Raw genomic sequence first — 24,986 nt, forward strand, 5'->3', positions numbered from 1 at the left:
CAAACAATGTGGCCCCAACTGTTATTTTAAGGTAGGGAGTAGATAAGTTATCTACTCCAGGGAGTACCTTCTCTTTCTCTCTCTCTCTCTCTCTCTCTCTCTCTCTCTCTCTCTCTCTCTCTCTCTCTCTCTCTCTATATATATATATATATATATATATATATATATATACACACACACACACACACACACACACACACACACACACACACACTAGTAAAAACACCCTTGCGATGCACGGGGTGAGAAAAATATAAATGGTTAATCACTTTCCCATTTGATGCGGTGGAGTATTTCACACTCACGCTTTGAGAGGTGGGTCTCATGCACCATCTATAGCCAAACCCATGCATTCGAGTGGGACCCAGAATATTTTGAAAGGTGGCCAAAATCTGTAGTATTATGTACCAAACACACGCGCTCTGTGTTAAAAAATAATCGGGTTCGTCAATATTTTGAAAGGTGTCCTGAATCCTGATGGGCCCTTTCATGCATAGGGTGTCCACCAAAAATCAGCTCCATTGGATCACCTTAGGGTGTCCATTTATGGGGCCAAAAATGGACAGATTTGTGGACAAACAATATCTGTCCATTTTTAGCCCCACAAATGGACACCCTATGGTGATCCAATGGAGCTGATTCTTGGTAGGCCCCTCATCCATGATGGGGCCTTCCAAATGAATGGTTTGGATCCCCCCCCCCCTAACCCCCAATGCCCCCCTGTTTCCAGCACTCGAGAGCAGATAAGCTATATGTGCTCGAGCGCAGGAACCCTTTTCTCATATATATATATATATATATATATATATATATATAGAGAGAGAGAGAGAGAGAGAGAGAGAGAGAGGAAACTGTTGGTGAGCTAGCTTGCCCAATCACATGGGTCCCACATTTTGGGGAGTGATCCAAACCATTCATTTGCAAGGCCTTATCATAGATAGGGGGTGTACCAAAAATCAGCTCCATAGGATCATCCTAACCCCTCCATTTGTGGAGGACAATTATGGGGCAGATTTGTGTTTGTCCATTTTTGTCCTCCACAAATGGAGGGGTTAGGATGATCCTATGGAGCTGATTTTTGGTACACCCCCCATCTATGTAAGGGACTTTCAAATGAATGGTTTGGATCATCCTAACAAAGTGGGACCCCATGTGATTGGGCAAGCTAGCTCACCATAAGTTTGGTGAGCTTAAGCTCACCAACAGTTTCCTCTATATATATATATATATATATATATATATATATATATATATATATATATATATATATATATATTTCAAAATTTAAGTACATCAAAAACTATTAATTTCTAACCATCTTCATTTTCATGTCCTCTATTCATGTGCCTTTTGAAGGCGTCTTTGGCTTGCTCTAATGAAGTACTTTGAAGAGTTGGAGGGGTTTGATGCAAGGAAGTCGGTGAAGGTGGGACTGATGGAGTAATAGAAGCGGGTTGGGATCGCCATTGGAGCGGTTTCCATCTCTTCGGGAGTGCCATAGGAGTCTTTTTCTTCCTAAGGAGCACAGAATAATCATGGTTCTAGAACAGGAGCGGCACCCATGGGGAAGATTCCTGATTTTAAGGTTGTGATTTGAAGTCCAATTCCAGTTCTAACAACTTGTTGAATCACCCTAAAACAAAACCTCGAAATTATAATGTGTTTAATCCACTTGCTGAATACCTATCATCCTAGGTAGGGATCTCTTGAAACCCCACGAAAATATTCTAAGAAATTGTGGAAAAATCACAGTAATCATCAGCACAAGAAAAGGTTAAGGCTCCTAAAATTTCAGCCACATCTGATATTGGAGGTGGGATCATCTAGTTTTGGAGATGAGAGCTCTGTTGATGTCAACAATACATCCTGTTTCGAGGCTCCAAACTTTCCCCCCTATTTTTCTTCCAAAAGTTTTCAGACCCTAGATTTGATCTATGGCCGATTTTCTGCATCATGATTTTTCTTAAAAGATTACTCAATATAAGCAATAAAATATCAATATTTCCTTACCAGATCCACCAAAGAAATAGCCAAAATTATTGGCTACATATTGAAGATGGGAAACCATTTGGACCACTTGATAGCAACTTCAATTCAGAAACCAAATCTCAAGTAAAGGCCTTTTCCAACCATTAAAGTTACAATAAATGGGACAAGGATGTGTTACTCCTAGAGGCAATTGGACCCGAATGGTTAACTCGAATAGTCCTTTGAGACGAATTGAATGATCACAATGTCCCTTCTACCACAGAATGGAAACGAGAAATGATTTTGGTATGGTTAAGTAGTTGTTAAATGCCATAAGGGCAATAATGTCATTATGTAATATATATTTATATTAATAACCCAAGAGGGGTGCGATGGAATGAATTCGCACAAACCCTCTCACGTTTTTGGTTCTCTCCCTCTTACGCCTATGTCTCTCTCTCTTTCTATCTCTCTCACTCGTTAATCTCTCTCTCCTCCACCATGTAGATAACATGGTATCAGAGCATCAAGGTTAAGAAAGGTAGGCTTCTTCTTCATCTTTCTTTTTTTTTGAAACTTTTTGGGTTTTTGGATTAAACCCTAACCCTAACCCCTATCCCTCCAAACCTCCATTCGAACCTCACATATCCCAACCCCAATCCAACCGCCCACCCATCTTGACAAACCCTAGCCAGAAACCCTAGCCGCCGACCACCACTCTCTCCTTTTTTGGTTCTCATCCAACCCTAATCTTCCATACAACCATCCTCTCCTACCTTGCCCATGTTCTTCTAGACACTTTTTTAAAAATTCCATTCTTAAGCCAAATCAGTCATCAAACAGCCCTCTTTCTCTTCGTTTTTTATGATCTAGACTTCTTTTTCTCTTCCCGTTTCTCGTTGTTTTTTGGTTCCGGACCCTTCATGAGTGATTCCCTTTTTTATTATATGTTGTGTGTTTCATTCGTTCTCTTACTTGCTTCGGAACCAATTGTTGATGTCGTTGCATATCAATGTTGGTGATTTGTTTATGGTTGGTTTGCTACATGGATTGTGATCGGTTGCTATCGACGGTTGTAGATGGTCTTTGTTGGTGGTGGTATTGTTGTGGTTGGTTGTTGGTGATTGTGTTATTGTTGGTTGATGACTTGATGTGTTGGAGATTTTCATATCTTTTTTTTTCTATTGTGGCTGGTGGGTACTTGTTGTGGTGTTGTGTTATTGTGTGTTGTTGGAAGTTCTTTGCGGTGTTGAGGGTGTTGGAAGATTCATAGTAGTTTTATTGGTGTTTGAGTGCCTTTATTATGGAATCTGTGGAGCAATCTTCTCAGCCACATGCAGACAACAAGGTTGTTGAGATTCGTTCTTCATCATACAGTAGCCAGTCTAGTTATTCCCATGTGGAACCTCCCCTTCGGATGAATTCTATAAAGCTAGATGGGACTAATTATCCCCCATGGAAGATGGCTGTCTACACTTATTTACTTGGCCGTCGAAAAATCAGTTTTTTAGAGCGTGCACCACTGGCTACTAGTGATTCAACATATGATCAGTGGCGCGAGGATGATGCTATGATCCGCTCTTTTCTCTGGGGTTGCATGGAACCCAAAATTGCTACTTCTCTGATGTATCTTCAATCGTCGAAAGAAATTTGGGAGCAAACGGCTACGATGTATTCTGGGGTGGATAATCTTACGCGCATATGTGATCGTTTTTCCGAGTGGTTTAGCCTTCAGAGAGGCGACAAGCCAGTGGACAGCCACTACATGGACTATCTAGCCCTCTGTCAAGAACTTGATCTATTGATGCCATTTACTACAGATCCTGTCGTACTTAAAAAACGTCAGGAGTTACGTGTGGTTAGATTTCTGGACTCATTGGGGCCTGACAATCTTCAGCTCCGACAGCAGATTGTCAGCTCTGGTTCCATTCCCACCCTTGCAAATGTATTTTCTAGAGTTCGGCGTATGAGAGTAGTTCAGCCTAGTGACCCAATGGTGGATGAGTCTGCTCATGTGACGTATGCTGGGACTAATCGTGGTCGTGGTGGTGGTCGATGTGGGCATGCCCGTGGTCGTGGCCGTGGCTGTGGCTGTGGCAGTGGCAGTGGTCGTGAGTCAGGGGGAGGCCGCGATAGAGGAGGTCGTGGTCATAGGTCCCGTTATTGTACTCATTGTCGTATGGAGGGACATACTGTTGATTATTGCTATGATTTACATCCTGAGCTTCGACCCTACAGACCTACGAGTGCTTCTGCTGCAGCTTCTAATAGTCCTTTCTCCACTGCTCCATCTGTGACTCCTGACACCATGGTAATCCCTCGTGCAGAATATGATGATTTGTTGCATCTCCGAGAAAAAGGGAAGCAGCCAGCTGCCACGTTTGCACATAAAGGTAGCCCCTCATGTTTTCTTTCTGGTACTTCTTCTGGATCATGGCTCATTGATTCAGGAGCATCACATCATATGACTGGTAATCCTACAATCCTCTCCTCCTTCCAATCATTTCCTTCTATGGGCCCTCGTACTGTTACTTTAGCAGATGAAACTACATCTCCTGTATCTGGGATGGGTATAGTCTCCACCTCAATGGGTCTTCAATTGTCTTCTGTTCTTTATGTCCCTTCTTTTCCCGTTAACTTGTTATCTGTTAGCCAATTAACAAAGTCACTAAATTGTTCGATTTCCTTTTTTTCTTCCTATTGTGTTTTTCATGACATGAAGACTGGGATGAGGATTGGCTTGGGCCGTGAGATTGATGGCCTTTATTATCTTAACCAAGCCGGAGCTGGTGTCGCACTTCGTACTTCAGTTGATGCCTATCAGTGGCATTGTCGTTTAGGACACCCACCTGCTGACATGCTTAGGAAAACCTCTTTTGTTTCAGATTATGTTCCATCTTTTCATTGCGAGTCGTGTGAGTTAGGAAAAAACCATCGCGTGTCCTTCCCTTCTCAAGTTAGTTGTCGAGTGTCTCGTCCTTTTGAACTTATACATTCTGATGTTTGGGGTCCTTCTCGAACTGCTTCACTAAATGGGTTTAAATATTTTATCATATTTGTTGATGATTTTCTCGTGCCACTTGGTTGTTTTTACTTAAAGATAGATCTAAAGTCTTTAATGCCTTTCGTAATTTTTATTTTGAAGTGGCTAACCAGTTTAATTGTTCCATTAATTGTTTACGTACTGATAATGCTAAAGAATACTTCTCTGTGAATAATGGATTTCATGATTTTCTTGTATCACGTGGTATCATTCATCAGTCGTCCTGTGCATATACGTCGCAACAAAATGGTGTCGCTGAAAGGAAAATTCGGTATCTACTTGATATGATTCGGACCATTATGTTTCAGATGAAAGTTCCTAAGATTCATTGGGGAGATGCAGCTCTTACAGCATGCTATCTAGGGAATCGTCTTCCTTCATCTGTTTTATCTGGGAAAACACCTTTTTCAGTCTTGTATCCTTTAAGAGATCTGTTTCCCTTACTGCCGCGTGTCTTTGGCTGTACGTGCTTTGTTCACAACTTGTCTCCTGGTCTTGACAAGTTGGAGCCTCGGGCAGAGAAGTGTCTCTTTCTGGGTTACTCTCGTCCCCAAAAGGGATATAAGTGTTATAGTCCACACCTTAAGAAGACATGTCTCTGCTGATGTCACATTTTTTGGGGACCAGCCGTATTCGGTTGATTCTCCTCCTCCTTTGTCAGTTGACGTACCCAGTGTACCTATCCCTATCGTGATGGGTCCTCCTGTGCACACTCTGCCTTCTCTAACTATACCTACAAATGTTGTTGACCCCTCCCCGAGTCCTGCAGGGAAAAGTATCGAGTCTGCAGTGCAAACTTATACTCGGCGATCTTGACGGGTTGTTCTTCCTACGAATGAAGCATCATCTCTGCCACTAGCTATGAATGAGGCTAGGGGTGCAAGTTTGGCCCTGTCAGCCCTGACCCACCCCGCCCTGAGCCCGAACAGGGTCAGGGCTGGATTTTCCAACCCTGAGGGCGGGTAAGGGTTCATTTTTCTTTTACCCTGACTCAGGTCGGGCGGGTTTTGGGTTAATGCCTCAGGTACCCTCACCCGGGCCGACCCTGAGTTTTCTATTATAGAATTGAACCATCTCTGCATGTTTCTTTTGCTAATGTTTTCTATTATCTTGGATTGATGTTTCTTTAGATTATTATTACTAATTGTCTCTGTTGCCTACATGTTGTTGAATTCATATTGTCTTATTTTGTTCCCTTTCTCTGTTTATTGATCATTTTGTTCCATATGATAAGTGGTTGCTTTATTTTTGGCACTCTTAACAGGTATTTGCACTAGGGTCAATTAGGGCCGGCCCGGCTTGGCCCAATCAGGGCGGGCCAGGGCCAGCACAATACCCTGTAAGGCGGCTAATGGGTTGAGGTTTTTCGGCCCTGACTCAGGGTCAGGGCCGAGATAATGGGATCCAGGGTTGGGCTAGGGTTTTGAAAAACCCGGCCCTGTTGCAACCCTAAATGAGGCACCCTCTCAACCAGCTAATCCTCCTCCGCAGTCAGACTGTCCTCCTTCAGGTATTTGTTCTCCTACTCCAGATTCACCCATTGCTAACCGTACTCGGTCTCGTACTGTTGCACATCCCATTTCACAATTTGTTTCTTATGAGCATCTTTTACCATCTTTACGTTCATTTATTTCTAGCATGTCTTCAATTACTTTGCCTAAGTCAGTTACAGATGCTCTAAATCATCATGATTGGCGGGCTGCCATGGACGAAGAAATGGCTGCACTTCAGTCGAATAAAACTTGGCAGCTGGTTTCTCTCCCTTCTGGAGCACGCCCTGTTGGGTGTCGTTGGGACTTTGCCATTAAGTATCTTCCAGATGGGTCGGTAGAGCGTCTCAAAGCTCGCCTTGTTGCTAAAGGGTATACTCAGACATTTGGCATTGACTATCAGGAGACATTTTCTCCCGTCGCCAAAGTTCCTTCCGTACGGGTACTGATCTCCCTAGCAGTTAATCGTGGCTGGCCTCTGTATCAGCTCGATGTGAAGAATGCCTTCCTCCACGGTGATCTTTCTGAGGAGGTTTATATGAAGCAATCTCCTGGGTATGTTGCTCAGGGGGAGATGTTCTCCTCAGTATGCCGTCTTCAGAAGGCAATTTATGGTCTGAAGCAATCACTGAGGGCTTGGTTTGGAAGGTTCAGTAATGCGGTTTTGCGTTTTGGATTGAAGCAGTGTGCTGTCGATCATTCTGTGTTCAGTCACAAGTCCGTAGCTGGATATATCTTTCTGATAGTGTATATTGATGACATTGTAATTACAGGAGATGACAGGTCTGGCATACAAAATTTGAAATCCTTTCTCCAAGGAGAATTTTCTACTAAAGATTTGGGTCAGCTCAGATATTTCCTTGGTATTGAGGTAGCACGCTCACTTCATGGTCTCTCTTTATCACAGCGAAAATATGTGTTAGGTATTTTAGAGGAGATTGGGTCAATGGGGGTGAAACCTGCAGCTACTCCTATGGATCCAAATGTAAAACTTCTTCCTGATCAGGGGGAGTTGATGAATGATCCTGGTCGTTACAGAAGATTGGTTGGTAAACTAATTTATTTGACTGTCACCCGGCCAGACATATCATTTGCAGTGGGTATGGTTAGTCGCTTTATGAGTTCTCCACGTACTTCTCACTGGGCGGTTGTTATTCAAATTATCAAATATTTGAAGGGTACTCCAGGTAAAGGCTTGTGCTTTAGAAAGTATGGACATGGAAAGGTAGAAGGATACAGTGATGCAGATTGGGCAGGATCAAGGAAGCAGGATTCTTCCCTGGGGCCTTCGATTCCCGCTTTCGATTCCCACTTTCGATTCCCGCTCTGGCAACCTTGAGCAGGATTCTTCCCTGGGAGCCTTCGATTCCCACTGTCGATTCTCACTCTGGCAACCTTGGGCAGGATCTCCTGCAGACAGAAGATCTACTACTGGATATTGCACATTTGTAGGAGGTAATTTGGTGTCATGGAGAAGTAAAAAGCAAGACGCCGTTTCCAAGTCAAGTGCAGAGGCTGAGTATAGGGCTATGTCCTATACAAGTGGGGAGCTAATCTAGCTTCGCTCCTTCTTATCAGAAATTGGGTTCACATCGACATCTTCAGCACAGTTGTATTGTGATAATAGGGCTGCAATTCATATCGCAGCGAATCCAGTATTCCATGAGCGAACCAAGCATATTGAAGTAGATTGTCACTTCATTCGTCAGCGAATTCAAAGTGGTGAAATTTGCACAGTGTTCACTCGATCTGCAAATCAGCTTGCAGATATGTTTACCAAACCGTTGGGGTGTGCAAAATTAAAGGATTCTTGTAACAAGCTTGGAATGTATGATATATACATTCCAGCTTGAGGGGGAGTGTTAGATGCCATAAGGGCAATAATGTCATTATGTAATATATATTTATATTAATAACCCAAGAGGGGTGCGATGGAATGTATTCGCACAAACCCTCTCACGTTTTTGGTTCTCTCCCTCTCACACCTATGTCTCTCTCTCTTTCTATCTCTCTCACTCGTTAATCTCTCTCTCCTCCACCATGTAGATAACAGTAGTATAACTGCAAAGAGTAAATATAACTTCACGAGTACATAACCATCAAAACACGAACGTCAGCTCCCTAAGTCAACAAAGTAGCAAAGTATTTCTTTATATCGTCATCTTTGCAAAGTTCGAATGCATGCAAGTGTTTTGTATGATGAAAACCATGGCCTCAGATTGACTAGCGCTGAAATAAAAGATTCAGAAAAGAGATGGATCAAATAACTCTATAATGCATTAAAAAAGTCAATCAGAGAAAGGAAGATCCCAAAGTCAACTTGCCCGAGTTGACTCGGGTTTACCTTGGGGGAATTCATGTCCGAGTTCGAGTTTTAAACACTGATTAAACTGCTTTCAAGATATAAATGAAATACAGAATATAAAATAGCAGCTCATATGTACAAATTGGACAGCTATCAAGCCACGGATAAAGATTTAAAGCTTACTTTGACGCCGTCAACTTGGAGTATTGTTTGTTTAATGGAAGCTAGAAGTTCTACAGCAACAGCGGCATCCACCAGTTCCATGACACTAAAATATAAATCAGAAAATTGTCAAACGATGGATACTTATAAAGTCATATGAATGGAAAAAGAAAATGATCCAACCATCACACAACTTGTTGAATAATGTAATAATGTTTTAAAAGCATAATAACAGCAATCAAATAATGTTAATGATTGATTTTTATTTACAAAAAAACATAATAATGCATTACACTAATGACGTACCTTATGACCTAAGATTATGCTTTAAAAGAATAGGATACTGGCCGCTACATCATTCATAAAGTCAAAAATGCATTTAAATAATATTTGGATATAACCAAGGAAGATCTGTAGAAATACAAAGTCCTCAAGTTTGCGTATTTGAATTCATAGGAACCAAGAACATGAATTTGGATAAAACCACCAACTATGCTTACTCTTAACATGTCCATTTGATGCACGGACCAAAAGAGATGAAAACTAGATATTGTAGCTCTGATAGATGTAGGACGAATTTATGGAAGGGATGAAACGGAGTGTTAGAAAAGCAGGGAAAGGATTCCTAGGCATCGGTTTGGTTGCACCAAAAATTGGGAAAATCAAAGTAAAAGTCCATATTTTCCTTTTTATTTGTAGCCTACTTTTTAGGGCATCAAATCTCATCTATTTGGCGCATTTTTTGTATTATTAGACAGGTTTTTTAATTACCTATCTAATGAGCCCAAGATCACATGATTTGGATGTGATTTGAGCAAGTTATGGGTGTTTTTAGGAAGTGGTATAGCTCTATGACGGGATTACTATTCTAGGTAAGTTTTTGCCATTATTTAGTTTGCTTTTGATTAGATGAATTGCTGAGATTAGTTGCTTAGGCCTTAAGTTATCTTCTAGTGTTTCTTTTCTTATGAAAGCAATGTAAGGGACTTTTTGAATATTGAATAGAATTGACGTTTTCCTTGAAGCCAGAAATTTGGGTTTTCTTCTTCTCTCTTCTTCCTAGTGGTTTGGAACCATCCTTCTCATCTTCTCTCTTCTTCTTCTCTACTCTCTTTCTCTATCAAATCTGCACAACAAGATTAGTACATCAATCTTTTTCAGTTTCTTTGTGTTTTGGACCCTAAAGTTGAAAAAAAAACCAAAATTCATATATCGTGTTTGTTCTTCAAGATCTCAATCTGAGATTTTCTGAGATTTTGAGGGATTGATTTTGTGATTAAACCTCAGCTAAAACACTCAAGATATCTTAACCTAAACCCCTTTTGAGCCTAGTTGAGATTTTCACCCTTTTCAAGCCCTAAAACTACTTTTTGAGATTCCTAGCCTAAACCTACCATCAAAACCCCTCCCTGATTTATTTCCTTTTACTTTTCTAGACCATAACTATAATAAGGACAGCAGTATAACCCCAAAATTTCAGATCTGTAAAATTACCGAAATACCCTTTTAGCCTAAATCTGGACTGTTTTGAACCCTTACTGCTGTTGATATTTTTCTGATGTTCTTCATTGATTATTACTATTTTCATGCCTGTTTACATCTAATTCATCAGTATTTGCATTAGCTTTTAGTTCTTTTATTCGGTTGCATGCGTAAAACCTAGTTTAGGACTACTATTGCTATTAACAAATCATCCTACGAATCTTTATCTTTTGATTGGTTTGCATAAAGTTAATTCTTGTTAATTGCTAGTTTTCTAATTATTAATTGCAATAGAATTCTCATTATTGCTGCTGCCCGTAGAATAATCACGTGTTAATTCAACCCTAGATAGTTCCTAAAGCCTCTATCCCATTAGGAGTGTAGGATATTCCCTTGGTTAGGTATTGTCCTGCATCAGGTTCATTATGACCTGATCTAACCTCAGACTGAGTAATAGTAACGGAGAAGACAAAATACACTCATGTGTACACATGCATGAAATGAAAGTACAGAAAAATGTGCAAAGCGCAAACATATGGAGGTACACTCAACATGTAAGGAAATCTTCTTCTTTTTTCTTTTTTTTTGAAAAACACCATTACGGAAATCTGCCCTTTTAATTTTAAATTATCTTAAATTGTGACAGTTTAGGAACAAGAAAACCACAACAAACTCTAAGATTAGCAAATGCAGAAAACAAAACATAAATTACCTCTGATACCCAGTTTCAACACCAGCTTTTAGGATCATCCCTGAGACTAAAAGTCCTGCAAGGGGATCTAGAAAACGCACTCCAAGAATAGCACCTCCTACAGAAATGATAAAAAATACACAATATTTTCCATGTCCTTTGTGTTCTGATGATTTGCCATAAAAATTTCCAGATAAACAAGAGCCAAATAACACTTTAACTGTCAGTATTTATCTGGTTATATGAATGCGTATAGTAGCACCATCAATTAATATTCCATTAGAATGAGTACCATCGCAAGCAAAGGAACAGTTTAGAAAACCTTTTGAATGATTAACCAACATCTCATATCATTAGTAAACTTAGAGGCATGGTTTTAAATTTCCACCAAAACCGACATGAAATGATTGAAATGTTTCCGTTTCTATCCCCACTGAAACGGCTATCGAAACCAAAACTCTTACTGAAACGAAAACCATGTGTATAGTGGTATACCACATCAGTATGTGTTACATAATTATATTTATATGAATTGCACGTGAAATGTGGTGTATGTAATATGTATAAATATTTATATGAATTGCAAGTGAAATGTGGCATGTGCTCAATAATAAGACATGCATGACAGCGCAAGTCACTAAATGTTTTATGTTGTTAAACCATTATGGATTGTTGTCTTGCCTATGTGATGGTTTCTAAGCATGTATTTGTATTTATTCTTGCATTTCGTGAAGTTTCATCTTAAAATTCTAATATTTTCAAATGTTTTCATGCATTTATGTGATTTTACAGGATTTCCACAGAAATTTTCAACCGAAACCACAACGTTTCAGCTTCCGTGATGACAGAAATCAAAACTGAAATTTAAGATTTCCCTTAGAGGTTCCATCTTTATCCAAAATCAAGTCGGTTGGTACATAAGTCTACAAAAATAATATGCATTAACTTTTGAGAATGCATCACGATCTGGGTTATATGGAAGAAAAAAGGCAAGATACTCGGGCAAGTTGCTTTTTAGCCACGATATGGGTGCTTTGGAAAGAATGCAATGCAAGGACCTTTAAGGGATACTCAAAGGGAACACAATTTCTATTTAATAGGTGCTTGCTTTAACTATATCTTGGGTTAAACCATTAGAATGCTTCAGATTTGTATCGGCTTATGATCTTTGGCATGGTTGGAAAGAAATATGCATCGGATCTTCAGATAATTCCAAAGTAGCTCAGAGGTGGTCGGCGCCTACGCAAGGAATTTTAAAATTGAATTTTAACGGCTCTAGAGTTGGTAATCCGGGTCTTTCAGGTATCAGGGGTCTATTGAGGGATAAAAATGGAGGTGTACTATGGGCTTTTAGAGGTCCTATCGAAGTAGTAGACTCAAACAAGGCAGAAGTACGCGCCGTACATCTTGGAAATACACTGCTCCAAAATGTAGACCTAAATAAAGTGATCGTCGAAGGTGACTCTCTTAACATCATTAGATGGTTAAGAAGATCAAAGGCAGCTCCGTGGAGATTCTCATCATCCTTTCATGACATTCAGGATAGGATAGGGATGGCAGCTATTTCTTTCAACCATGTAAAGAGGTCGGCAAATGAGGAAGTGGATAAATTGTCCAGAGATGGTGTTTTTAGGGAGAGCATTGAATTTATTTTATTTTATTCCCCCCAACTTTTCTTCTTTTCTCATTCGTTTGATTCTCCTTTTTCTTTTGTATCATCCTTTTGTATTTGTGGGGATCGTCTTGATCCTTTTGGTTTCATTATAATTATCCTTACCATTCAAAAAAAAAAACTTTTGAGAATGCATAAGTTAGAGGTACAAGCACTACTTGCCAATTTTGATATCACTTGTAAAATTGTATTGATAATAAAATTTAGAGGTTAGTATAGTTGAGCTGGAACTTGAGGCTTTGAAGAGAGAGAGAGAGAGAGAGAGAGAGAGAGAGAGAGGGTTCTTTGTGTTCCAGTTTGTTTATTTATGTAGATTACTAATCTAGGTATTCAATTGATATTTGGCCAAGAGAGCATTTTGAGAACAAAAAAAACAACAGTTCATTTCCATCTCCCCCAATTCTCTTTTAACATTTTATTTTTACCTTTTCCTTAATGTCTATCATTCAGAGTTCAACCCATTTAATCAAAAAGAAAGACAAAAAACCAAGTTGACAAGTCATGGTTTTCCAACTCCAACTCATGCAAGTCCAAGTCCAAGTCATGACTTTTAGAACCTCAGTTGCAACATTGTTGCATTCTTTGAATTATAAAAGAAAGACAGAATACAATTGCTGTCAATACAACATAGAAAGAGAAATCTAAGATATGGAATTTTCATAAATGCTTTTCATTTTAACAACAGAAATTATTTATTAACAAACATGAAGTCATCTGTTACATAGATTGCGTATGAAATTCTTAAATAGCAAACAGGCTTATATTGTCCTCTACAGTTCATACTTTCAAATCATACTTGCACAATCTGCTGAAAGAAACTTGGGGCCTCGAAGTTTTAGATGAATCTTTCATTCCATGAAATAAGTATCAATTCAAGTCACTTCTACATTATCTAAATGTTCAAATATTGCCTGACTAGTAATCAAGTCAGAGAGCTCATATTGCCATCCATTTGTGTGAAACTATGCACTTATTCTTCTTTTTTGAGAATGTGAAACTATGCACTTCTAATCTAAATATTAAATCAATATCATATTTTATCGTCTGCTCTTTCCTTAAAAAGTCATTAATCTCTAATAATTCAAACATAAAGATGATACTAACAATAAATGGTCAGAAGTCCCATATTTATCAATTCTAATGCCTGTATTACACAATTTGTGTGAGCATCATCGATGTCTCCATGTTACAACTAGAAAACCCTGCTTCTGAAACTTATTCACTCAGAATGCAGGAGTCCTCCATGTTTTCTAAGAACTTTTCTCGAAGAAGCTTTCAAGATTTATGACAACTTTTTTGTAGAGTTTGCAAGATTGTCATTTTGAGCGTCAAAATACAGGTCAACATCCAAGTGACTAAAATTATGAAGAATTTTAAATGAGATATCAGCAGACGACCCATGATGGTTCGATTGGTTATGGAGCTATTATTGTTTTTAACTTTCATGAATTATGAATATTTTTCTATATGCTTTAGAAGTTTCTAGGTGGATTTATTCAAAGGAACAAATTTAGGAGTTAGTTTTCTTCTTCGACGAGTTACCATGCTACGAAAGATTATCGGCAGATTTGCATTTCTAGTTAGTTTTTTTTACACTGGGAGACTAGTCCAAACGTTACCCAAGCTAGAAAGGAGCTGAGAAGTCTACATTCTTAGAAATATGTGTAAAATTCGTGTGGGATTATTGAACTTTTTACTTTAGGACTTTCAAAATCAGATTTTTTTTATATGGTTTTGATCCATAGAGGCTGTATGATCAAGTTTTCGATCAAGATCTTCTCTGTCCTGAGATCTAAAACTCTACTATCTTGGTGTTGCATGTGAAACTCAGAGTCAGAGCCTTTCATACCTCAACCAGCACTGGTACCCACTTCCAGTTTCCAGTAACTATGATAGTTGAAATGAGAAAATTAATAAACCAGTAGCTACTACCACTCAAAAAAAAAAGTAACTATATTTGAACTACATGTGCTGGTTGAGAAATTAAACAGTAGCACTGTAGCTTCGTCAAATGATGAGGAAACCAAAAACTACTTCAAAATGATCATTCTAGCTTTACAAACCCACTGAGTGCTAGTGTAGCCATGCCTATGAATGGCGATCGAAAACCCTCCAAATGCATGATTGGACAGATCAATAATGTCCCCTTCTCATGACATTGCTCAATGTGGGATTAACACCACAAAAAGAAAATTAAAAAAAAAAACATATCAGCTCAAAATGTAATTAAACACCCGTAGGGAAAAAATGACTGCGGTGATACAGAAAAAGGTTCTTACCAATCCCAATAAGAGCAACTACAGACGATACAGCATCCGCACGATGATGCCAAGCATTTGCTTTCATTAGTCCACTCTCTACTCTTTCTCCAGCTCTTTTCGTAATCCGAAAAAGCCTATCGAGAAAAATTACTTAATATTGATACATAAGGACAGAAGAAATGAAAGAAATTAACTTCATTATTATTTTTTAATGGTAAATTAACTTCATTATTATTTTTTAATGGTAAATTAACTTCATTATTATTGAATAAAAATACTACATTTACACCAAAATACTAACTATGAAGATATTAGAAATAAAGAACTGTAGTTGCAAAGCAAACATTCAATGAAGAAATGGCACTTGTGTAGTTTTAGAAATAAGAGACCACACCAAAGTGACAAAAAATAGTTCAAGGCTTCAAGCTAATGATTCATAACTTATGATTGATTGTAAGACAATAATCATGGTAGGGCTTATCAGTCAAAATGCTCCTACACCTAAGCATTCTTTTTCAAAATGCTCCTACACCCAAGCATTCTTTTTCTTCTGTACATACTTGTTTAAGTAAAGAAAAGAAAATATCACTGAGACCGCCCAAGCCTTGGACATTGAGGGGAAGGGAAACAAGTAGAGGAGGAGAAAGAGAACAGAGAGGAAAAGAGAGTTTGTGGTGTGAGAAGTCTAACCCCACGACTCCCATAAAGTTCTTTATATACTCTCTTAAAAGGAAATTAAAGAAATTATAAGCATGCGACCCACTATGATAGGCTTCATCTTAACTACATATGAATAACATAAAAGTAATATAAAAAATATACATAAACCTACACCATCTCTGAACACTCCTCCTCAAGATGAGGCATAATTATCATCCGTCCTAGCTTGGAACAACCAAACCAAACCAACTACGACAAAGCACTTTCGAAAATATATCTGCCAGTTGATATTTAGACTTCACGCCGGGTTAGATATCACTTTCCTAGTAGGCATAATTATCATCCATCCTAGCTTGGAACAACCAAACCAAACCAAACCAAACCAAACCAACTACGACAAAGCACCTTCAAAAATTTATCTGCCAGTTGCTATCACTTCACTAGTAACTTTTTCACGAACAAAGTGGTAATCTTCATCAATGTACTTAGTTCTCTACTTCTCTCATAGAATACTAGATTACTAGCAATATGGCTGTCTAGTTATCACAGAACATCGTCATTGGCTTGTAACCACAAATCTCATCTCTTCCGTACAATTCATCAACCACATCAACTCACCTGCAATGTGAACCATCGCACGATCCTCGGCCTCTGCACAAGAGCATGCCACTACATCATGCTTCCTGCTCCTCCAAGTAACTAGAATTTCCAATTGTAAAGGTACAATGCCAAGTAGTCAAACACTTGTCAAGAGGTGATCCAACCCATGATTTCAGAAATTTTGGTGGAATTGGAAATTTGGAAAAATTCGGTGGAAATCTTGTAAAAAGGAAATTTTGGAATTTCCCCGAAATTTTGGAATTTCCCCGAAATTTCAGCGAAATCCCGTAAAAAATGATTCCATGCGAATTTCATTTTGGTCTTTGGTGGAAATCCGAAATTTGGGCCGGAATATTTTGGTTTCAGCCAAAATTTAAAACCATGACCAAGACTGCACCACAGTCCAAGGAAGCCCACACAAAAGACAAAACAACTCTACAGTCCACATGAGGCAGCACAAGAGCCCAATCCGCACGAAAAATAGACAAGCACAAAGTCACAAACTAGGGCAGGAATCTTACCAATCCAACCGATGGCAACACAGCAGTGCACATGACATGAGGTAACATGATCTTGTTATGTGTAGAATCTCCATATCCTTTTTGTGGAACTTCCTCCTTCATTTACCATCAAAAGAGTAATACCTTCAAGAGTACAATCTAGAGCATGCCAACACTGGGCACAAAGAAGGGGGAAACCCCTTAAGTGTTTGGCTGCGGCACTTTTCACAGAAAAGGTCGTGAAAAGAGGGCCTTTTTTGTCAAAGAACATGTGTTCAGTAGCCATTTTCATGGAAGCGTGTATTTGGTCCGTTTTCAGAATCCTCCGATGTGGCTTCCAACCCTTTTCTATCTTCTGTGAGTGGAAAATGGGCGTAAACCTCCGCCCCTCGCCCTCCGCTCAGTTTCTTTCCTTCCTTTTCTTGCAACAGAACGGTTTTTTCTCCTTTCTTTTCATTTACTTTTCTTTTTCTTCTTGCCACATCATTTCCATGGGTTTCCGAACCAAGGCTCATAACTAAACGGAGCCTAAGGCCATGTTTGATTGCAAGAAAAACATCTCTGGCAGAAAAATTTTCCTTCCCACAGTTTAGAGGGAAATGATATGATTATGGTTAATTTAGAGAGATAAAATCAACTCCGCCTGTGTTTTTCACAGCCTGTCCCAAGCCAGGATAAAGGAGGAGGGTTGGCGTCAGGTTGGTAGCCGGCCGTAAACTTTGCCACTCTTCTATGAAATGAATCCTATAGAAAATTCGTCGGGGCGTCCTTCTTCATGAAATTTTTCTAAAGGATTCATTTAGCAGACCCCAACTAGTTTGGGACAAAGGCTTCGTTGAGTTGAGTTGAGTAGAGAGATAAAATCATAAATTGAAGGTCCCTCTATGTAAAAATTGAATAGGATTGGTTCAAGTAATCTGTTTTCGTGTGTAAAGAAATAGGAACTTTTCAGAAATATTTTTTCTCTCCGAACTTTTCCAGAAAATTCCTGCAATCCAAACAGGGCCTAAGGGTTTCCTTACCAAAACAGACTAAGAAAAGGAAGATAGGAAGGAAGAATAAATATAGCTTTTCTGAAGAAAAAAACACAAAGACCAGACCAAGGCACTTGTAAGATCTTGGCTCTGATACCATGTTAAAATAAAATAAAAGAAGATATCCCTTGGATAAGGCCACAGAAGTCGTCGTGATTAGGGAAGAGAAGGGAGAAGCAATAAAGGAGAAGAAAGAATAGAGGAAAATGGGACTTCATGGGGTGTGAAGTCTAACCCCGCAACTCCCGTAACATTCCTTTATATACTAGCTCAAAAAAATTAAAGAAATTACAAGTATTCCACCCATTGTGATGGGCCCCAACCAAACTACATATGAATAGCATAAAAGAGTAACATAAAAACAATAAAAAGATCCAATCTCTCAACAAAATTCAATAACAGTTGCAGCTAATGATAATAGTCTGACTATTGTCATCCTCAGATGCCCAGCAAAAACAATTTATCTACCTTTGAGAAAACTAAAAGCAAATTAAATGGACCACGAATAGACCCAAATGGTCATTAAATGCAACTTTCACATTTTCTGACTTACAAGGCTGCCTACTGATGAGGATATATCAATTCTATGAAACGGATGAGAAAAGCTGCAGCTGTGCTTCTCACTTTCAAGCAGTATGGGTGCCAATGGGCCGGACCCAATCACAACTTTTGCAGAGTCCAGCCCAAATTTGAGTCCAGCCCAGTTACAAGGCAAGTTTTGGATCCAGTTAGTCTATGGGTCAAGGCTGATGACACCCTTGTGAACAAGCTTTGAAATTTCGGTTTCGAGAAATTTCGGTCTAAATCTTAAATTTCGGCCGAAATTTGAAATTTAAAACCATGCTTGTGAAGCAGTAAACCACAGAAACTGATATTGTAACATAAACACTTGTCCATACATGCAAAACTCAATAAACGAACAAAGACTTAGGCCATACCCTTCTTTGACACAAATTGATATGATTGTCATATTCAATGCAAGGATAGGGTGCTTTATGTCAATTCCATGATGATGTCCACCATGAACATTGTTATTCACATGCGCATGTGACAACGAATGATTAGTTATATCTGGAGTTGATATCAACAGTTCCTGAAAGCAAAAAGAACGTAAATCCTAAGGTTCGTTATTCAAAATGGAAGTGAGTTTGAAGTCTAGAGACATTGAGGACAGAAATTTTTCTTTTAAAATCTAAAATAGGCTCACTTGATTAGCATCAACTCCTGTAGTAATATCGAGACCTGATTTCAACATTGGAAATGCTTACGGTGAGGAGAGAAAAGGAAATATAAGTACCTGCAAAATATCCACAGCATGACATGCAATACCACCCGATGTTGCCACAAGCATACAAGAAATTCCAAGCGCTCCTAGACTCTCAAATTTACCATGTCCTGGAAAAAAAAAAAAGAGGCGAAAATTTAACACTAATGCAACATCAGAATACGCAAAAGTAAGTTATTCATGATATAAATGCATAAGAAATTGTTACATATAAACTTCCTATAGATTGCAAATTAATATTCACATAGGCATGAGGAATTATTAAATGTACTTTTTTTAATGGCAATTATTAAATGTACTTATGAATAGCTACTCAAAAATTGCCTACTGTTTCAACAATTTCTAAAAGTTAGTTTGAGCTGTTTGATCTAAAAACTTAGCCAAGTTGACCATAGGCAAGTCTCAAGTCAAATTGGTCAAATGGATGATGGAAGTTATATATAATATAGGTTAAACTAAGTGTCCAAAAAAAGATTCCACAATTATTAAACCAAGATAAACTTAACAAAGAATCACTTAAAAATTACCACTACTCATCAACATATCATAGAATAATGAGCATAGTGACTATTTTCTCTTCCTAAAAATCATACTAGTAATAAATCTGATGATAGTAGCAATTGGGATCTAAGCATGGACTGACATTGTCCCATAACAAGACGTAACAAAATGGAAGTCTCGGATTTCCTACTACTTCAGGCACAATACACAGGGGGTTTACCACTTAGATCCATTTATCTTTCTTATATAAGGGGTTTCGTCTGACACTGTTGTGCCTGTCAGACACGACAGTGTCTGTATTGTACAATACAATCCGATACGTTAAATGTTACCTTATTTTCTCCCATTCTTCTTGTGTTTCAAAGGTAGGGGAAGGGATTTAGAGGTACGTTGAGGATTCTTTTTTAATACCATTGGGGGGGGGGGGGGACCCAGACAATCATCCAATTGACAAATCGAAGCAAACAATTCAATTTGGGTGATTTTCAATTTTGCAAATACTTTTATATTTTGTTTTGGGGGATGAAATTTTCACCCCCTCTGCAGTACGCATTCGCCCCACTTATAATGTGAACAGGGGGCAACTTTAACGCGTTTTTGACGTCAAATCACGTTAAAAGGGGGGCGAATGCATACTGCCGGGAGAGTGAAAATATCATCACCCTTTGTTTGTCAACTAATTTGGTCTGAAATGATTAGATAAGATCATACGTGTAGATTGATGCTCATGATATGTTATTTGACTAGATTTATGCATGTGTCTGCTAAATCTATTGTTTTTTCTTCATTTTTATCTTTATTTTTCTTGGAAATAGTTTCTTTAGGGAGAAAATGGTATTAAGTTCCTAATTGATCTTATTCTTACATCATAAGGTCATAAAGTACTTTTTCTTGCAACACATATTGCTAGTTTTGTTATCATCTAGTACTTTTTATTTGTTGTGACCTTTAATGTTTTATCGGCATATCAGCGAGACATATTGCATATTGGCAACGAGTCTTAGATTTTGAGTTATCCAAGAAATATTTGATACCCAAAAATTGAAACTATGGATGCAAGGACATCCCAAAAAAAGGAACGGAAGCATCATTAAAGGTTCCATTTATATTATCTGGTTGAACTTCTCCATAGCTCAGAAGAATATTAAGAGCACGATTGAGAGCCTATAGTTTCAATTTTATCAACTGCAATGCCTACACATCAAATTTTGATGTTCTAAAACCCATAGTTTCAAAACTCCCCCACATCATCGTGGACTCCCCGAGTCGACTCCCTTTTGATTTAGCCGCGTTCCACGTTTTGCCTTGGCCGCATTCCGCGTTTTTTCGTACAAAGTCAATAAAAACTCCTTTGACTCTCCCGAGTATGACCGCGTCAACCGAGTACTCGACTGCATCGCGCCAAGTTGACAAGGATTTTCTTGGGCGCGTTCCGTGCCGCATCCGCGTTTTTAAACACAAAAAAAAAAACTATCCATCCAAAGTGTAGCTGTTTGATTTCCATTGGAAGGGTTGCCTCGAAGATTCTCTAAGATTATATTGTACCTCAATGTATCCCCTAATTATATTGTACCTCAAAGATTTTCTAAGATTATATTGCATGGTCCTTGGGAAAACATCTTACAGATTTACAGTGGGTCACATTTCCCTTTACAAAAATTGCCTTCTCTGATCTAATGTCTCTGTATTCGCCATTTGAGTTTTTAAAGATAGTGCTATAAAATGGTTAAGCAATCCAATTAAAACCATTCGTTTTTAAGAAATCAAAAGGGTTTTGAGGCATCTTTTCTTTAGAGTCAAAGCACGAAAAAGCCTTTGCCTTGAACAAAAATAGATTATGTTTTCAGATAATCACCAATGATATCAGTTATAAAAACTGGCTAGTCATGCATTCCTTAAAGATATTATGGAGTAGTGTCTAGGTACAAATCAGAGCGACCATATGGGTGTTCTTTGTCCTTAGGAGCTCGTCCAACTCTAAATGACCACAAAGCAACGCCACTAAGAACCTGCAAAACAAAACAAAAAACACAATAGAAATAAAGAATTCAGGTTTCATGATATTCAAAAGACGTACCGATTTTATATTGATTTCTAACGATGATTAGAACTACAGTACCTTATGCAACAAAATGTAAGCTACCAAAAGATAATATTTTATACATAATTTTAACTATTAATGTCGGTGTTACAACTGTCAACTCATCGTCTAATACACCGTAATTCAAATGTGTAGTGACTTACGACTATACATTACTTATGAGACCTGCTCTGGGTGGTTGATCATTGATCTTTGAAATATTTGTACAAATCAGTAATACATACTACATAAACCATACATAAGATTCTTGATCTGAGAATGTACATATCAATTGTATCCATGCCTTGCAGTGTTTCTGGTCATAGCTTTTACATTCAAAGATGTACATATTTCTTTTAGGGCAATGATAAATTCGCACCCCTTTAACATTAAAAAGGAGGGTATGCGGCATACCCTTTTTAAAGGAGGGTATGCGGCAGACTTCAACGCTTTTTAACGTTAAAAGGGTGCGAATTATCCTAAAGGGGGTGCGAATTTATCATCGCCCTTCTTTTATTTCTTCTTTTTTTGAATTAGTGTACATGTTTATTTTCAAAAAAAAATGATTTATTATAAATTGAAATATATAAATTTAGACATTCACTAAACAATCAATAAAAAGCATACATGAGAGCCGTATTAATCAATTCAATTCCGGTCACCATTTCATTTTTCTCCTAGATTGGGGCATTTCAGTGTTCCGACCATACTAGAAAAGATGCTACAAATTTGAAAATTATTTAAAGAAAAGAAAAAAAATTAAAATGGAAAATATTTTTTAAAATATAAGAAATAATTAAATCTACCAAATTTAACAAATAGATACACATTTTACTACTTAAGTAATCTACCAATGTATGTAACCATAAAAGTGGGTCTTGATGATCAAAATAATATTACAATTCAGTTCAGAAAATACGGTGACTAAAAATGAAGTAGCACCTTCGAATCACAACTTTGATGGAGGCAAATAAGTTGCCTTAGTGTAGAATGCAATGAATGTTATTTTATGTCTTGAATAACGTTACCTGGAACGTAGTTCGATCCGGTACGCGGCACGGAAAGAAGTACGGGGTACAGTGGTAAACCAGTATTGGGTATGATGAGGGTAGGCTAAGTTGGTTTGCTATTTGGGGTATCAAGTCGGTTTGGAACACTAATTGTGGCCGCTCTGTTACTCTCTTTATACATATGTGTGTGTGAACAAGTTTTTACAAGCAAGAAAACTATGATCATGCAGAGGCATCGAGCTGGGCTTTTTCGGTCCTATCAGGTTTGCAGACTCCAATGAGTCAGAGATAAGAACAGTCCTCCATGGAATTAGGATGGTCGAGACTAGAATTTTGAATCAGCTTATAGTGGAATGTGACTCCCTTAATGTTATAAGATGGTTGGACTATTGGAGGGTAGTCCCTCCCATCCTTAGCAATTTGCTCATTGGATCGATGAGATTTTGGACAGATTGGCTGGTTCCTCCATCTCTTTTAATCATGTAAAAAGATCAGCGAATGGAGAGTCTGATAGATTAGCTAGGGAGGGGGTCTCCCTGTGTTACGGCCCTAAGTGGGGGCCTCCCTAGGTATGGGACTGTGTGGGACCTAGCTTGGGATGGGATAGGTTTAAAGTGCCTACCCTAACATGTTCCATCAGCTCTGGAGCTTTTGGCGCATTGGTTAGGTACCTAACATTTGGTATCAGAGCAGCCACCACGTCCCGTCTTTGGGTCACGGAAGGGGCGACCTGTAGAGAGGGCTCCCTCGTAAACAGCCAGAGTGAAAGCCGCCAAAGTGAAGTTGCCACATAGTGAGCCGCCGCAGAAAGGGCTACCTAGAAAGAAAAAAAAAGGCCAGAGTGAAAGCCGTCGCACAGTGGCCCATCGAGGATGGCGGATGCGGAAGCATGGTGGAATGCTACAGTCCTGAGAGGGGGGCCTGCCTAAGTATGGGACAATGTGGGACCCAGCCAGGTATGTGACAGATTTAAAGTGCCTAGCCTAACGTGTTCCATCAGCTCTCGAGCTTTTAGCGTATTGGTTAGGTACCTAACACTCTATTCTCTATATTCTTTATTAATCCAATTATTTGCCATTCAAAGAAAATAAAAAAAGCTATGATAATGAATCAAGGGTTTCTACTAACACTCTATTCTTTATTAATCCAATTCATTGCCATTCCCAAAAAAAAAAAAAAAAAAAACTATGATCATGAATAGAGGGTTTCTACCAAACACTCTATTCTTTATTAACCCAATTCATTGCCATTGCAAAAAAAAAAAAAAAACTTATGATCATGAATCTAGGGTTTCTACTTACAACGTCAGACATGGAATGAGCAGCATCGGCTATCATCGCGGTGCTACCGGACAAATAACCGGTAATAGTTTTCCCAGAAGCGAGAGCAATGTCCGAGGCAAGCCCTAGCCAAAAAACTTTCTCGCTTTCCTTTCCTCCGTGATGAGAATGGCCTACATGAGACCTACTGGTGATTTTGGAGTGATTTAGGTCTGGAGAAATCAAGGATTCTCGATGAGAATCGATAGGGAGAAGAAGGAAGGTGATGGAATTTCTGTTAGAGGAAGGCGATTTGGAAATGTAGGATTTGTAAAGGGGGCGGAGATTTGAGAATCTGAAACCCATTTTGGAGGTTTTTCAATGAGGGTTTTTTATTTGAGAGACACAGTTGTCTGTGTGACTCTGTTTAGAGGGGAAAAATCAGACTTCGTTGCTGATACTTAAATGACGAAAATGCCCTTTAAGGCTGCCTACGTTTGATTTGCCCGAATCAGGAATCGGAATCTGATTCCTATCCGATTCTCCCCTTAAGCTGAATAGCAAAAAATTGAAATAAATGTTTAATTCAAAAGGGCTACTGATATCGGCGCTACCATGTTTTAATAAATGCATAAACCCAGCTTGTCTTTTCCTTTTTTTAATTGGCTTCTGAGAGCTTCTTGGGAATGTTAATAACCTTTGACAGCTGTTTAAATAATAAAAGACAAGCTGAGTAAGTGCAGTTATCGAAACATGGTAGTGCAAACATCAGTGGCTTCAAAAATTTATAATAAAAAGGGAAGTGATATAGTCTCCTTTTCTTCCCGGGGTACCCCACTTCAGTGCATTTATGACTAGTATTTTACACTAGAAGGGGGTGGCAGGCTGATGGAAGAAAGGGGGGGGAGCTATGTGTGAAGTGATCAGAGCCATCGATTTGTTGGGCTAAAGGCTAGACTGAACATCATTTTTTGCAGTTTATC

General features: G+C 38.6%; 1 protein-coding gene across 1 annotated transcript in view; it reads right to left on the reverse strand.

Moving 5' to 3' along the window:
- LOC143857884 (Cation efflux family protein) overlaps positions 1 to 24,442 on the reverse strand; it is a 48,492-nt gene extending 24,050 nt beyond the window's left edge. The window contains exons 1-7 of the mRNA XM_077368442.1: positions 24,046 to 24,442; positions 21,594 to 21,663; positions 19,166 to 19,263; positions 18,807 to 18,961; positions 15,093 to 15,208; positions 11,163 to 11,259; positions 8,990 to 9,074 (exon numbers count right to left, since the gene is read on the reverse strand). Of these exons, the coding sequence (XP_077224557.1) occupies positions 8,990 to 9,074; positions 11,163 to 11,259; positions 15,093 to 15,208; positions 18,807 to 18,961; positions 19,166 to 19,263; positions 21,594 to 21,663; positions 24,046 to 24,369 (945 nt within the window). The 5' untranslated portion in view covers positions 24,370 to 24,442. The remainder of the gene's footprint in view (positions 1 to 8,989; positions 9,075 to 11,162; positions 11,260 to 15,092; positions 15,209 to 18,806; positions 18,962 to 19,165; positions 19,264 to 21,593; positions 21,664 to 24,045) is intronic.
- Between the last annotated feature and the right edge of the window lie 544 nt (positions 24,443 to 24,986).

The sequence above is a fragment of the Tasmannia lanceolata genome, unplaced genomic scaffold (genome assembly GCF_043159265.1).
Source record: "Tasmannia lanceolata isolate RefF3 unplaced genomic scaffold, GAP_Taslan_0.1 ptg000002l, whole genome shotgun sequence".
Lineage (NCBI taxonomy): Eukaryota > Viridiplantae > Streptophyta > Magnoliopsida > Canellales > Winteraceae > Tasmannia > Tasmannia lanceolata.